The sequence below is a fragment of the Panthera pardus genome, unplaced genomic scaffold (assembly GCF_024362965.1).
Source record: "Panthera pardus isolate Hobbes unplaced genomic scaffold, ASM2436296v1 HiC_scaffold_24, whole genome shotgun sequence".
Lineage (NCBI taxonomy): Eukaryota > Metazoa > Chordata > Mammalia > Carnivora > Felidae > Panthera > Panthera pardus.
This window is the reverse complement of record NW_026526810.1, coordinates 27,030,941-27,044,508: the sequence shown is the minus strand read 5'-3', so window position 1 is coordinate 27,044,508 and position 13,568 is coordinate 27,030,941. Positions and strand designations below refer to the sequence as shown.

The window sequence follows — 13,568 nt, the reverse complement described above, 5'->3', positions numbered from 1 at the left end:
GTTGTTTAGTTTCCACATATATTTGAAATCCCCAAACTCCTCTCTGGGTTTGATTCCTAATTTCATTCCATTGCGGCAAGTGAACATATTTTGTGTGACTTCAATCCTTTTCAATTTATTAAGGCTTGTTTTATCATTTAACATTTGTTCCCTCCTGGAGACTATTTCATGTACACTTGAGAAGAATGAGTGTTTTGCTGTTGTTGGGTAGAATGTTCTAGAGATAGCTATTAGGTCTAGTTGGTTCAGAGTGCTGTTCAAGTCTTCTGTTTCCTTGCTGATCTCCTGTCTAGTCATTCTATTCATTATTGAAAGTGTGGTATCAACATTTCAAACTATTCTTACTGAATTGCCTAGTTCTCCTTTCAGTTCTGTCAGTTTTTGCTTCATGTGCTTTGGAGCTCTGTTGTTGTCTTCCTAATGCATTGACTCTTTTGTCATTATAAAATGCTACTATTTGTCTCTAGTAACAGTTTTTGTCTTAAAGTCTGTTTTGTCTCATAGTAGTATAGCCTGCTCCAGCTGTCTTTTGACGGTGTTCTCATTGCTTTTATGAAGGAGTTAATTTTCAGAGGCTTTTAGCTAACCATTCTGGAAAATGGAATCGCTAACTACTTCTTATTCACCCTTACAGATTTTCCCCCCGTTTTTAGGCCTTCTTTCTGCCCTATTTCCAAAGTTACCTCTTGGAGATGCAACAATACTAGGTAGCTTCGATGCTTCAATTCCTGCTTAGGATCAGTTTTCTTGGGTCTGCTACGTCATTTCCATGAGTCCTTTGCTTCCCACCTTCCAAAATTTTGTAACTATTAATTCCTTTTCTATTTCCTTTGCCCTTTATCACTTGAAAAATGTCTTTACTCTTATATCAGGGGGCTTTCCAAGGGGACACAGTTCAGGGAGTGATTTAAATATTGAACCGTATTTGAGAGTAAATCCTTTAGCTGTTAGCTGTTTTATTCTAAGTAACCTGAATTTTCTTGTGTGATCTCCAGAGTTTAATAAGAAGAGAGATTTTTTTAGCTATCGTGGATCCAGATACCTGGCAATTCTAAGTTTAATTACAGATAGTGCTTATATTATCTTTGAAACTTGGGTGTGGAATTTGAACATCTTTGATTCAAAATAAGAATGGTCAGCTACTTCCAGCTCTTCTCTCACTACTTGACTTTTCTTAGAGCAGTGGCTGTGAAATTTGTGCACCAGAATCACTCTGAGGGCTTATTTAAAATATAGCTTGCCTGAGTCTCTGATGCAGGACTAGGAGGCGTGGCCTCAGAATCTACATTTTCAACAAGTTCCCAGGTGAGGCTGTGCTTCTGGTCCTGGGACACAGAATCACCCTCTCAGTGTGTGGAATATAAAGGTGTTCCCTTTGGGGGTGGGGAGGACAGAAAAGGAGAGCAATAAGAGAATCAGGGGGAGAAGGAGATGCCCGCTTTGCTCTCAGCCCACTGCCCCCCGCTGGTGGCCACTCTTCTGTTTTCCTTCTCTCTCTCTGCTGGTAAAACCAAGCCAAGATCTGCTTAGAGAAGACGCTCTTGGCTCTTGGCTTCTCTTCTATAGAGAAGTATAATTATATTCACAGAAGAAAAAAAGGAATGAAGTGATTATCCATGAGAAAACTTAATCGGAGGCCCTGCAAATATAGTTTTAATGTAGTTTAAAAAGAATTTTTTTTAATGTTTATTTATTTTTGAGAGAAAGAGAAAGAGAGACAGAGCATGAGCAGGGGAGGGGCAGAGAGAGAGGGAGACAGAAACCGAAACAGGCTCCAGGCTTTGAGCTGTCACCACAGAGCCAGATGTGGGGCTCGAACCCTCAAACGGCACGATCGTGACCTGAACCAAAGTCAGACACTTAACTGACTGAGCCAGCCAGGCGCCCCTATTTTTATGTGGAATTTTAAGGTGGCTGGGGAGTATACACAGGGCCTAAAGAAGTGAGTCCTTGTGTACTTTTATGAGACACACTAGGTTGAGCATTGCCAAGGCAACAGGCGGTCTGATAGTTCTGATAGGCGGTCAGTTGTCCGCAGGGGTCTATTATCTGCTAGGAGCCCCCTCTTTCTTTCTTGCAAGTCTGAGGCAGTAGGGACACTGAACCACATAGGTAGAGGGTCAGACCTAGTGGCAGGAGAGGTGCAGACTTCAGGCCAGTCCTCCAGGTTACTTTCATGTACCTTTTTGGAGATTCTGCCATAATTGCCCCACATTCAGCCAGAATGTTCTCCTGTAGTATGTAGAATGTTCTCAGAATGTTGTTCTGTAGTATGGTTACGAATAGGGAGAAATAAAATTGTGGCTGCAAAAGCTAGGATCCCAAAGGCTAGAGGTAGTTGGGAGAGAGCCAGGAGAAGTGAGAACTCAAAACTCTGGCCCCTCCTGAGGCTGCCTCTCAGACGCTGTTATTACTTGAAATGCAACGCACCTGGATAGTTCCTGCTGTCACTTCAGAAAATGAAGAGCTGGGAAGGAAGAAGCAGGGTCCAGGTAGATAGATGACCTGAGGAAGCAAGCTTTGGGGACTTTACCTCTAACTTGTCACCTCCTTTCTTAGGCCTTTGTGGTGGTATGTTTTTAATCTATGAAATGATGACTTGGTTTTAGATAATTCCCGAAGGCACTTCCATCTTTGGTATTCTTTGATTTTTCCAAGATCACCTCTTCTATCTTTTGGGCAGCCAGGGTACGAAACCCTGCCTCTTGACTTCTAAGATAGAGCTTAACATACATAGAAGATTCAGTGTTCCCTGAACCATGTGGTCCCAGAGGCTCCATGTTATTTCCTGTTCGTGGTTTTCAATGGCTTTGGAGTGAAGTTCATTGCCATGACAGTCAGGCAGCTACACTGGGGAAAATATGATGTATTGTGTTGTGTAGGAAAGAGTCAGTGGTATCCAATCCAGTAATCAGATTTTCAGACAAAGGCATGACCCTGGAACATGCTGTCTATGACTGAGCAAAGCGTAAGTCTTGTCTCCAAAAACAGTTAGAAAAAAAAAAAAAAAGTCAGTATGTACTTGGCTCGTCTGTTTTGGATATGGAAATACATCTTGCCTGAAAATTTTTCTCATTCTTATTTTGGAGGCAACTAAATTGTTCTGAAGATATTAGTAGCAGCAGTAATTAATTAGCGTGTATTGAGCACTGACTGTGTGCCAGGCTCGGTGTGAAATAACAGAAATATAGAGAAAGACTCTGTAAGGGAATATATCTCATTGGGGGAGACGAGAGAAAGGCAAAATATACAATTTTAAAAAGGCCAGTATTTACTTATTCATCCTTCCTCTTATTCCTCAGGGATTGGTAGAGCATTTGCTCTGTGCCCGCCTCTGTACTGGATGCTGGCGGTACAAAAGTGAATACGCCAGGCATGTCCCTGTGGCCCCTCAAGACTCTGCTTCAGTGAAGTTTGGTTAACCTTATTGTAGAGGGGGCCAGATCAGATGGCTGGATGTACAGGCAAGGTCGGGATCCATGGAGGGCTTCCTAGAGGAAGTGACCTGGGAACGAAAGCAAAGTAGAAACCGGTACTAGCCAAGTAAGGCAAAGGCAGAAGAACAGTTAGGCAATAGCTGGAGAGAGGACCTGCTTAGTTGGGTACACAGCAAGGATGTAAGGAGAAACAGTAGGAAATGAGACTATAAAGGTAGGCAAGGTTCAGTTCTTGACAGATGGTTTATCTCTTGCTGAGGACTTTGGATTTCAACCCAAGGTGATACGGAAACCACTTAAATGTCTCATAATGGAGGAATTATTACAGGAAACTCTAGCCATTTAAAAGAACATAAAGATGATATAATTGCGTAGATATTCAGTAACAATTTTTTTAAAGCAGAACATAAAAATTGTGTGCTCACTGTGATTGCTGATAAGTAAGATATAATTGTGACTATGTTAAAACGTGGGAGGACTTCTAAAAGTGGAGTCTATTATTTGCATCGTGGGATTCTTGAAGAATCCCTTTATGATATCTGCTCAGCATCGAATGCCTACTATATGCCCATAGATCAAGACACAATCCCTTCCCTCGACCAGCAACTGTGGGGAGATCTAGTAACTTGGATGAAGTTTTTATTTATTTATTTTTTATTTTTGTAAGTTTATTTATTTATTTTGAGAGAGACAGAGATAGCGTGCGTGGGGGAGGGGCAGAGAGAGAGGGGGAGAGAGAGAATCCCAGGCAGGTTCTGTGCTGCCAGCATAGAGCCCGATATGGGGCTTGAACTCATGAAACTGTGAGATCATGACCTGAGCCGAAACCAAGAGTCAGATGCTCAACCAACTGAGCTACCCAGGTGCCCCTGATGCAGTTTTTTTAAAGTGTGTGATTATGAGACGTCTGGAATAGGCAAATCCATAGATAGCAAGTAGATGGGTGGTTGCCAAGGTCTGGAGGGAATGACAGCGAACAGGTCCAGGGCTGTTTTCTGGGGGTGACAGAAATGTTCTGGAATTAGTGGTGATGGTTGTACAACATTGGGAATAGATTAAACACCACTGAATTGTACGCTTTGGCTAAAATGTTTATTTTTATGTTATTATGTCATGTGAATTTTATCTCAATGCAGAATACCAGAAGAAAAAAAAGATGCTTTTTTTTTCTTTTTTTTTTCTTTTTTTTTTCTTTTTGGTAGTAAAGGGCAATCGGAAGTGTGAGTTGAACTGCCAGGCGATGGGCTACCGCTTCTATGTCCGGCAAGCCGAGAAGGTCATTGACGGTACCCCCTGTGACCAGAACGGCACGGCCATCTGCGTGTCTGGGCAGTGCAAGGTAAGTGCCCCGGGCTGGGTGTCTGTAGCACGTTCTCAGGGTGTTTGATCTGAGACTGCCAACTCCATTTTGGGTGGCCAAGCTGTGACCCACTGCTGCCCCACAACCCACAGGGGCACGGAACCACGAGCTCTGGGAGAAGCAGGGCAGATTGGTCCTCTCTGTGTTTTTGATCCTTGGGAGTCGCCACGGCTCGGTCTGGTATTTCAAGTATTGAGTGATTTATATGTACACCCTGTGCATCCAGAGGGACTCGGTGATCCTTCCTCGCCTCTGAAGTGGAGGTGATGAAAGGCGCTGCCAGATCAGTCAAGAAACGGTGGGCATCATGAGGGTGGCATTTTAAGGGCATGGTGTGTATTCTATCTCTTGCCTCCCACCAGATGGGCAGGCTTCCAAGTGAAAGGTGTTCCCTGCCTTTTGTAGCAGAGCAGTACCTCAAACGGGAATTTTCAGCCCCTTCGGACCCGTGAAGTGTGTTCCAGGAACTCCTTGCCCTGCGTTCTGCAAATACGCGGGGCTTGAGAGAATCCTCGTGGGGTGCTAACCAGTGACGGAAAGCACCATTTGGTCAGAAATAGGCACCTTAGATGAAGTGGTCCAGATTCCATAGCCGCTTTAATTTGGGCCTGGAACTGCCACCCTTCCTGCGTCTATCAATGTATCGGCGGATCTAAGCCTCTAGCAGGTACATGACTCTTTGGGGCCCAGACTAAAACTTCATCTTAATGAACACTCAGTAGCTGGCAGGCTTGACTTTCATCAAAGGAGAGCTCTTTGGTTATCACCTCTGAAAGTTCCTGTTACGCTCTGTATGTAATTGCTCAGTATCAAAGTTACTAAAGGATGGTCAATAAGCACAGCCTTCCCTTTCCAGACTTGTTTTTGAGAGATGGGGTGGGGGTCGGTGGGGGGGGGGGGTGCTGAGCTGTCAGCAGAGAGCCTGATGCAGGGCTTGAACTCGTGAACCGTGAGATCGTGACCTGAGCCGAAGTCGGACGTTTAACCAACTGAGCCACCCAGGTGCCCCAAGACTTGTTTTTTAATGAGGAGGCTTTAAATAGGTTGCAAAATGACTTATTAAAGCAGTGCAGAGACACTCAGATGTTGAATGAAAGTTCAGAAGGGAACAGCTGTCACTTTTGTATCTGGTGGGTGTGAAGGGGCTTTGGAAGAGCAAAACCCCAAAAGAAGAAGGACGTGGCACAGAAAGGGTAAGTGAGCGTGGCGGGAAGAACCGTCGGGGCTGAGACCTGTCCGGCCTCCATTTTCCACCCCTTTGGGAGAACCACACATCCTCTCTGCACCTCACTGACTTCAGATAATACCCAAGAGGGTTCTGTTAGAGGTTTTGATCTCCAGCTCATCTGGTCTCTGCTTCTAAACGTGACTGAGCCTGAAATGGTGGCCCTTACAGCAACATAGCTTTTTCTTTCAGGCCCCGAATCTGCTGTTCATTTCCTGAATACAGGTGCACACTGCCGGGGGGTGGTGTAGGGTAATGGTTAAACACATGCCCTCGGGAAGTCAGACTGCCTGGATTCAAATCCTGCCTCTTCCACTGTGTGATTTACTGTGTTGATCTCGCGCAGGTCATATAAGCTCTCTGTGCCTGTGCAACGTGAGGAGGGCAGTACCTACCTCCTGTGTTTTGGTGCACAGTTGTGAACCTATACATGCAGGGCCCTTGTAACAGGTCTGGCATTTCGTAAGCAGCTGACGCTGATTAGTATTAATAAATTGTTTATGTCCACAGAGGTCCTGCTGGATTTGAGTTTCCTATGCAAAAGCATTTGCTTTGTTTATTTTTTCGTTGGTAGATTATGGATTTATGAGACTCACATTCTGTCAGGGGAACGCTGGCGTGTGTTCCCACACTCTAGAGTGAGCTGCTAGGGCACAGCAGATTCTGATTCGGCAGGGCTGGGGAGGGGCCTGAATGTCTGTTCTTCCAACAGGATGCTAAGGCTCCTGGGCCACAAGTGGCAACCGTTTTAAAGGATACTTTGATGAGAATACAGTTAACAGAGAATCAGAAACATAAATACAGAGTGGCGTCGCGACTTGGAAGGAAGCTTTCCACCAGAGGGGCAGGGGCGTCGTGTTTTCTCAGTGCTGCCTTAAGGGTCTCTGACCTGATGATACGAAAGAAAAACAAACACTCATAAGGACGCGGGTGTGGATCCTCGCTGATTGTCGAACACCATCCGGGCTGCAAGGCAGCACAGTTTGTAGACGATAATTGCTAAAAGATCGAGACAGACATTCCTTAGCATGAGGGCAGATTAATAGGAATTTGATGTTACAAGGACCGCTTTGATATCGCTACGTATTTGTTCTCTGTGCACTTGCCTGAAACTTCCCTCACTGAAGTTGCTGGAATCACAGACTGTCCCGTCCTCTTTAGAACTTAAATTTAAATAATCAGAAGTACATTTGCTTCCTAAGCTGAAGATCTGTTTACTTTGCAGCTTTCAAAGGGTACAGCGTCCTTTTCTGAATATTTGATTGGAAGCCCAGAATCCACATTGGTATCTCTGCCTCACTGACTTGTGGCTGAGAGAGCTGTCCCTCACGGACAGGAGCATCCACATCTGAAATAGCTCCAGAAGGCCTCTGCTGGCCACAGAAAGTTGAAATGCAAAGCCAGGCCTGCTACGGAAGTTAATGAAAGGCAATGAGCATTCAATAAGAGTATGAGCTAAACCCACAGAAGAGTAGCTGAGAGGGAATGGTGTCGTCCCCCTGGACACCAAGCCAGAGAAAGGCCCCAGGCCCACCCCGTGCAAGCTGGAATGCTGTGTTCCTATGCCGGCAGAGCGCTCCCTGGCCAGCCTGTGTTTACACTGTTGCTGGACCTCCTCTGTGTTTTAGATCCAAGAGTTGGAAGAGGGGCAGGAAGAATGCAGACATCCCAGAACTGGCAGGTGAGGGGCGGGAGGGCTGCAGAAAATGGGGGTCCCTTACCAGTCCCCCATACCCTTACCAGTACCCTTACTGGTACTGGTACCCTTACCATACCCTTACTTAAGGGGTAAGTCCCCCTTACCCTTACCAGTTCTCGGTGCTGGGTGATGCTTTCTTTTCTTGACAGGGACTGAAGGATCCCAAAAGTTGTCTTCAGGTTAAGGACTGCATATGGATAGGCTTTGAGGGGAAAGAACGGTCTTTTCCTCAAGCAAGAGAACGTATCTGAAGCCCACAGAGACCCTATACCTTGCTCAACTTGACCCCTTCCCTGTAGACGTCAAATAGGAATATCCGGCCAATCTTCAAAGAAGTCTCTAAGGCACTTCTGGTCCTGCCCAGTCATTACTGTCATTTATGGGAACGAAATAGCATTTACGTATAATTAACAGAGCACAGTAATCATTTCTGTTAAGCGTCACGTTAACTGTACTGTGATTTTTTTTTTTTTTTTTGGCTTGGTCACAGCTTTGAACTGTCTAAATAATTCTGAATTTTAATAGTTTGCTGATACATGCATTCTTTTTGCTCACAACTTAATAAAACTAGATGGAAGTTTCTCTTCAGTGGTACAGCAGGCATTTGAAAGAACTAGAAGAGAAAAACACTCTGAGCTCCCTAGAGAGCAGCCTTACAGAAACCTCTGACTTCTGGACTTGAGTGGTCCTGAAAGTGAGAACCACCCCAAGACCCACTCTCCTCCCCCCAACAAAAAGTCTTTGGTGGGGAAGGAACAGGCCTTGAGGATGCCTTGCAATAAATAGGCCGATGCAAAACCTTGGAGGAGGAAGATGTGGGAGAGGATATGGCTAGCTAGGAGCCTTTTCTGAGTGTGTATTGTGTTCTAGACACTGCGCTGTGTGCTTTACATTCAAGATGATATCTGGGGCGCCGGGGTGGCTCAGTTAAGTGTCTGACTTGCGCTCAGGTCACGATCTCATGGTGCGTGAGTTCAAGCCCCGTGTCGGGCTCTGGGCTGACAGCTCAGAGCCTGGAGCCTGCTTCCAATTCTGTGTCTCCCTCTCTCTCTGCCCCTCTTCCGGTAGCCCTTTCTCTCTCCCTCTCCCCCCCCTCAAAAATGAATAAACATTAAAAAAAAGTTTTTTAAAGAATCTGTTTCCAAAAAATGATATCATTAATCCACCCGTCTTCACAATAACTCAGTCAGTGGGAATTATCAGTCCCTTTTTTACAGAAGACTGTTACAACGCTGAGCTGAGTCAGGCAATAAGGGCTACCTCGCAGTTTGACTACCAATAATTCGTGTTTTAGGCTGAACTGTTCATCAGAATAGGAAGAGTCGTTTGTATGTGATGGAAAGAAACCCATGTGGTTTATTTAGCTATGTCTCCTCTTCTGAGTTTATTTTCCTCACTGCCTCTTTCCAAAACAGGCTCCTTTTTCGAAATGTGTATCAGGACATGTCTGTCTTTTGCTTAAATTCCATGCGTGGCTCCCCCTCGCCTATAGGAATCAAGTCTAGGTCCTGCATCATCTGTCTCCTGCCTGGCCCCCCGGGGCCTCCAGTGCTGGCTGGGCTGGGACATGTTACCCCCCAGACCGAGCAGGCCAACAGGGCTTCGTGTCCAAGAGAACGTACATGCTGTCCCCTCGGCCTCATGTCCACTCTTGGTCCACTTGGTGGATTCTGCCTAGAAGCAGAGTCTGGGCAGAGTACTGGCTGACCCCCTTGAGCCCTGTTTCTATTCTTCTGTCCCCACTGCTTGTAACTGTTTGTTCCCATTGCCCCCACCTACCACCCAGCAAGCTGGGAGCCATTCTAGCCATTTTGCTTTAGCAAAATGCCTACCATTGAAAAGGTGCTTAAAATAAATGTGTAAATGAATTGAGGTCTTGGTGACTCAGTCTGTTGGATTGCAACAAATGAAATTAGTCTTGTAACCAGCACAGAGTTTTCTCTTTTTTTGGCTGGGATGGGCAATCGAGTGCAGCTAAAACAAGGACACGAAGCCCCCCTTGGCCAGATCCCCAGAACCCAAGGCCTCAAAGGTCGGGGAAAATTCTTGGCATCTGCCAAGCTCTCCATCCCTCGTCCTGTTTTATTTTGCTCATTCTGAATTTCTTGAGTCCCTTCAGAGCAAAGGCAGGAAGGAACGAAGCAAGTGTGAGTACACACATTCCGAAGGTGCCTTCTGTGGAGGGAAAAGAACCCCTTCTGCCCTCAGACTTCCACCTCTCGTCCCCGGTGGGTCATCACCTCCCGTGCAGGGCGCTGGTTGAGGCCCACCATCCGCCCGCACTCAGCGGGGGCCTTCACACCTCCTCTCCCAGCCGGGACACTGCTCGCCTTCAATCTGGACACATCCGCAGACGGTGTCAGATTTATTCAGTAAATTAAAGCAAGGTAACTGTTTCCAAATGTTCAGAGATAAGCTCTGGACCCGCGTGCTGCCCTGACCGGGAAGGATGACAGAATGGGGTTTGTGCACGCTCGTGTGTGTTCAGGCCATCATTCACAATATTGTGCTTTCCTGAGCCAAATGGGTAGGTACCCCCTGCTCACTTCTCTGCCCCTTTGCCCTAAGTTGCTTCTTCTTTTTTTTTTTTCTTTTGTGGACTTTGCTTATAGTTCTTTTGCTACCTGAGTAGAACCAAGAGAATAATTGTGTTGGGTAAAATGTTCTCCCCTTTGCCAGACGTCTGCATGATCAGCCTTGAAATAAGGTGGAGACCTTTTACTTTGCTTGAATTCTGAGCTTATGGGACACTTTGTGGGCTCCCTCCCACCTGCATTCCCACCCCCAGCAAACGGTGTTCTATTTGTGACTATTAAAGTGCGTATCATATTATGTTACAGTTATTTTGACACATGTCTGAATCCTATAGTAGAGGGAACAAGTGTCTTGTGTATTTGTATCTTCAGTGCTTAATTAACATGTTAAGATTATTCAGTAAATATTCTTAAATCATATGAAAGAACAAGTTAGAAACTGGCTGTGTAAACCTCTTTTCCTACAAATAATCAAGAATAAGATTAAAGAAGCATTGAAATGTTAGCTCCCAGGCCCTGTTCTCAGGACCTCTTGACATCTGAAACTGACACCTCAAGTAAAACTGACGAAGTGTACTTCTTTCCCATTATCAATGATTTTTCTCACTTTCAGTCATTGGGACCACCACTAGCATAAAAACTCTGGTTACATTTCTCAGTTGATGCATGCTTATTAATTAAGCATTAACAGCCCAAGCACTATGGTATGATTATTAATTAACTCAACAATTAATCTTTTTTTTTAATTTTTTTTTTTTAACGTTTATTTCTTTTTGAGACAGAGAGAGACAGAGCATGAACGGGGGAGGGTCAGAGAGAGGGAGACACAGAATCCGAAACAGGCTCCGGGCTCTGAGCTGTCAGCACAGAGCCCGACGCGGGGCTCGAACTCACAGACCGCGAGATCACGACCTGAGCCGAAGTCGGCCGCTCAACCGACTGAGCCACCCAGGCACCCCGAAAATAATCTTAACTGCTCCCTGATGTACACTGGGCTGGGCCTGGGGGATAAAACAGTAGAAAAGATTAACACGGTTCCTCCCCACATTGAGTTTAAAACCTAATGGAAAAAGTAATAGGAAAGGTTGGCTAACAGGCAAAAGAATTACAAATTTTGACGAGCATTATGAAATTAATGGGGGAACTGTGATGGAGAACTGGTGAGGAGGCCCACCTTAGATGGACTGTAGGGGAGGGCAAGGGTCGAGGTAACAAATGGAGGTGGTGCTAGTAGGTCCCCAGGGATGGGAGAAGTTGTACACCAAGTCTGCAGCTCAGGACCCAGGACCCACGTAGTACTCCAGAGCTGATAGATATGGAGATGAACCCTTTGTGCCTTCTTCCTGCTCTCTGCCCTTAGGTTAATCTGGCATCCCCTTTATGGTGCCAAACTTCGGTCTTCCAAAGAGCCCACATGTCTTCCCGAACACATTCTGGCTTTAGCAATAGAAAGGCTTCCATTAAGTCATTCCGTGCCGCCGGAAAGACTCTCCTGGAAACTGGATGATACTAAGAGCAGGTTTTGGGGTCAGCCAGGATCTCCAAGACGAAAGCAAGTAAAAGAGGGGCTGCCCAGGTAAAATTGGGTCAGGATATCCAGAGCATCAACCTGCCCTTCCTGGTGGTCTGTCTGTACCAGAGAGAGGAATTTAGGGCACTTCCCCCTAGCTTTCTGAAGGAATGGGCAGCATTCCCCCTAAGGGATCTTAAAGAAGTGTCCTATCTAAATAGGCTGGAATGGTAACTGGCATTTGTAACTGAGACTTCAGAGGAGGCTTCAGCAGAGTCCCCTGGGCCAAATAGCTCTCTCTGCCCCCGTGCAACCCATCGCCACCCCTAAACCAGTCACAGACTAGAAGCACCACGTGCATATGATCTGTTACATATAGACACTCCTGAGCTATGCCACACCCATTCCAAAAAGCTCAACTCCACAGGTACTTTTCTACAAGGCCCTGGATAACATATAAAGTATGCAGAAAGCTGTGCTGCGTACGGAAACACCAGGCAGTCTCTGTTCAGACTCACAAGCCTGAGGGGAACAGCCGCCTACTTTCCCTTTGGTCCCTCTGCACGTCCTCACTGAGTCAGCTCATATTCTTAACTGGTGATATTGATGTGGGATCAGACTTCTTCTTTCATGTAGACTGCTTAGCCTGAGGATGACTCTAATGGAGCCTAGAAGTCTGAGTGAAGATATGTAGGGGAAGCCCACCATCCCAACCTCAAGTTTGGGCATCTCGTTTACATTTCTGCTAAAAGTCAGGTCAGACTGAGTAGTGAGGAGCTCTGCTAGCGTGTTAGAAAAGCCTTAGAGAAATATCCACAATTGTGTCATGCATCTAGGTAGAAATAGGTATTGGAGGACAAAAGTGCCAGATGAAAATACTTACATTTTGTATTTCATATTTTTAATAGATAATACATTTATATGACTCAGGCATCAAACATATGATCCCCTGTCCCTTATCTACCCAGCTCCCCATGCCCCAACAGAAATAACTATTGTTCGATAGGTTTTTTTGTTGTTATTAAAAAATTTTTTCTTTAATGTTTATTTATTTTTGAGAGAGAGACAGAGAGAGAGCGCAAGCAAGGGAGGGGCAGAGAGAGAGGGAGACACAGAATCGGAAGCAGGCTCCAGGCTCCAGGCTGTCAGCACAGAGCCCAAGGTGGGGCTTGACTTCACGAACCACGAGATCATGACCCGAGCCGAAGTCAGATACTTAACTGACAGAGCCACCCAGGCTCCCCGGTAGTTTCTTTTTTAAGGCAGATATATTTATGCATCTGCAAGCCCACGATATATTATTTTCTCCTTCTTTTCGATGCGTATAGTAGCTTACCACACACATGGTCCTGGACCTTGCTTTTCTTACTTAGCATAACTTGGCAAGCTTTCCATTCCTCTATCTGAAGGACCTCCTCCTTCCATTTACTATGGAATGCATAGCAATGCATTGGATGAATTAACCATGGTTTATTTAACCAGGATGCACACTTAGGATAGATCCAGTCTTAACCATTACCAGGAAATCTGAAACAAATACACTGGTGTGGGGGTCGTTTTACATGTTTGCAAGTATCTGCAGGACAGACTCTTAGAAGTGAGTTGAGAGTCCGTGTGTCTTTGTGATTTTAATGCTCAGTGGGTGGCAAATTGCTCTCCAGAGCAGTTGGAACAACTAACATTCCCACCAGCGATATCTGTGGGTGGTGCATTGTCCTACGTTGGATTTTCGCCAATCTGATAAATGAGAAATGGTATTTTGGGTAGTTTCCATTTGCATTTATCTTATTTTGAGTGAGGTTG

General features: G+C 45.5%; 1 protein-coding gene and 1 long non-coding RNA gene across 4 annotated transcripts in view; both read left to right on the top strand.

The window, feature by feature from the left end:
• THSD4 (thrombospondin type 1 domain containing 4) overlaps positions 1 to 13,568 on the top strand; it is a 566,849-nt gene that overhangs the window by 253,051 nt on the left and 300,230 nt on the right. For all 3 annotated transcript variants that reach the window (XM_053888890.1, XM_053888892.1, XM_053888891.1), the window contains one exon: positions 4,640 to 4,776. In XM_053888890.1, coding sequence (XP_053744865.1) covers positions 4,640 to 4,776 — 137 coding nt within the window. The remainder of the gene's footprint in view (positions 1 to 4,639; positions 4,777 to 13,568) is intronic.
• Positions 7,592 to 8,855, top strand: LOC128772934 (uncharacterized). The gene is made up of 2 exons (XR_008417026.1): positions 7,592 to 7,703; positions 7,871 to 8,855. It is a non-coding gene; the product is annotated as an uncharacterized LOC128772934 (long non-coding RNA).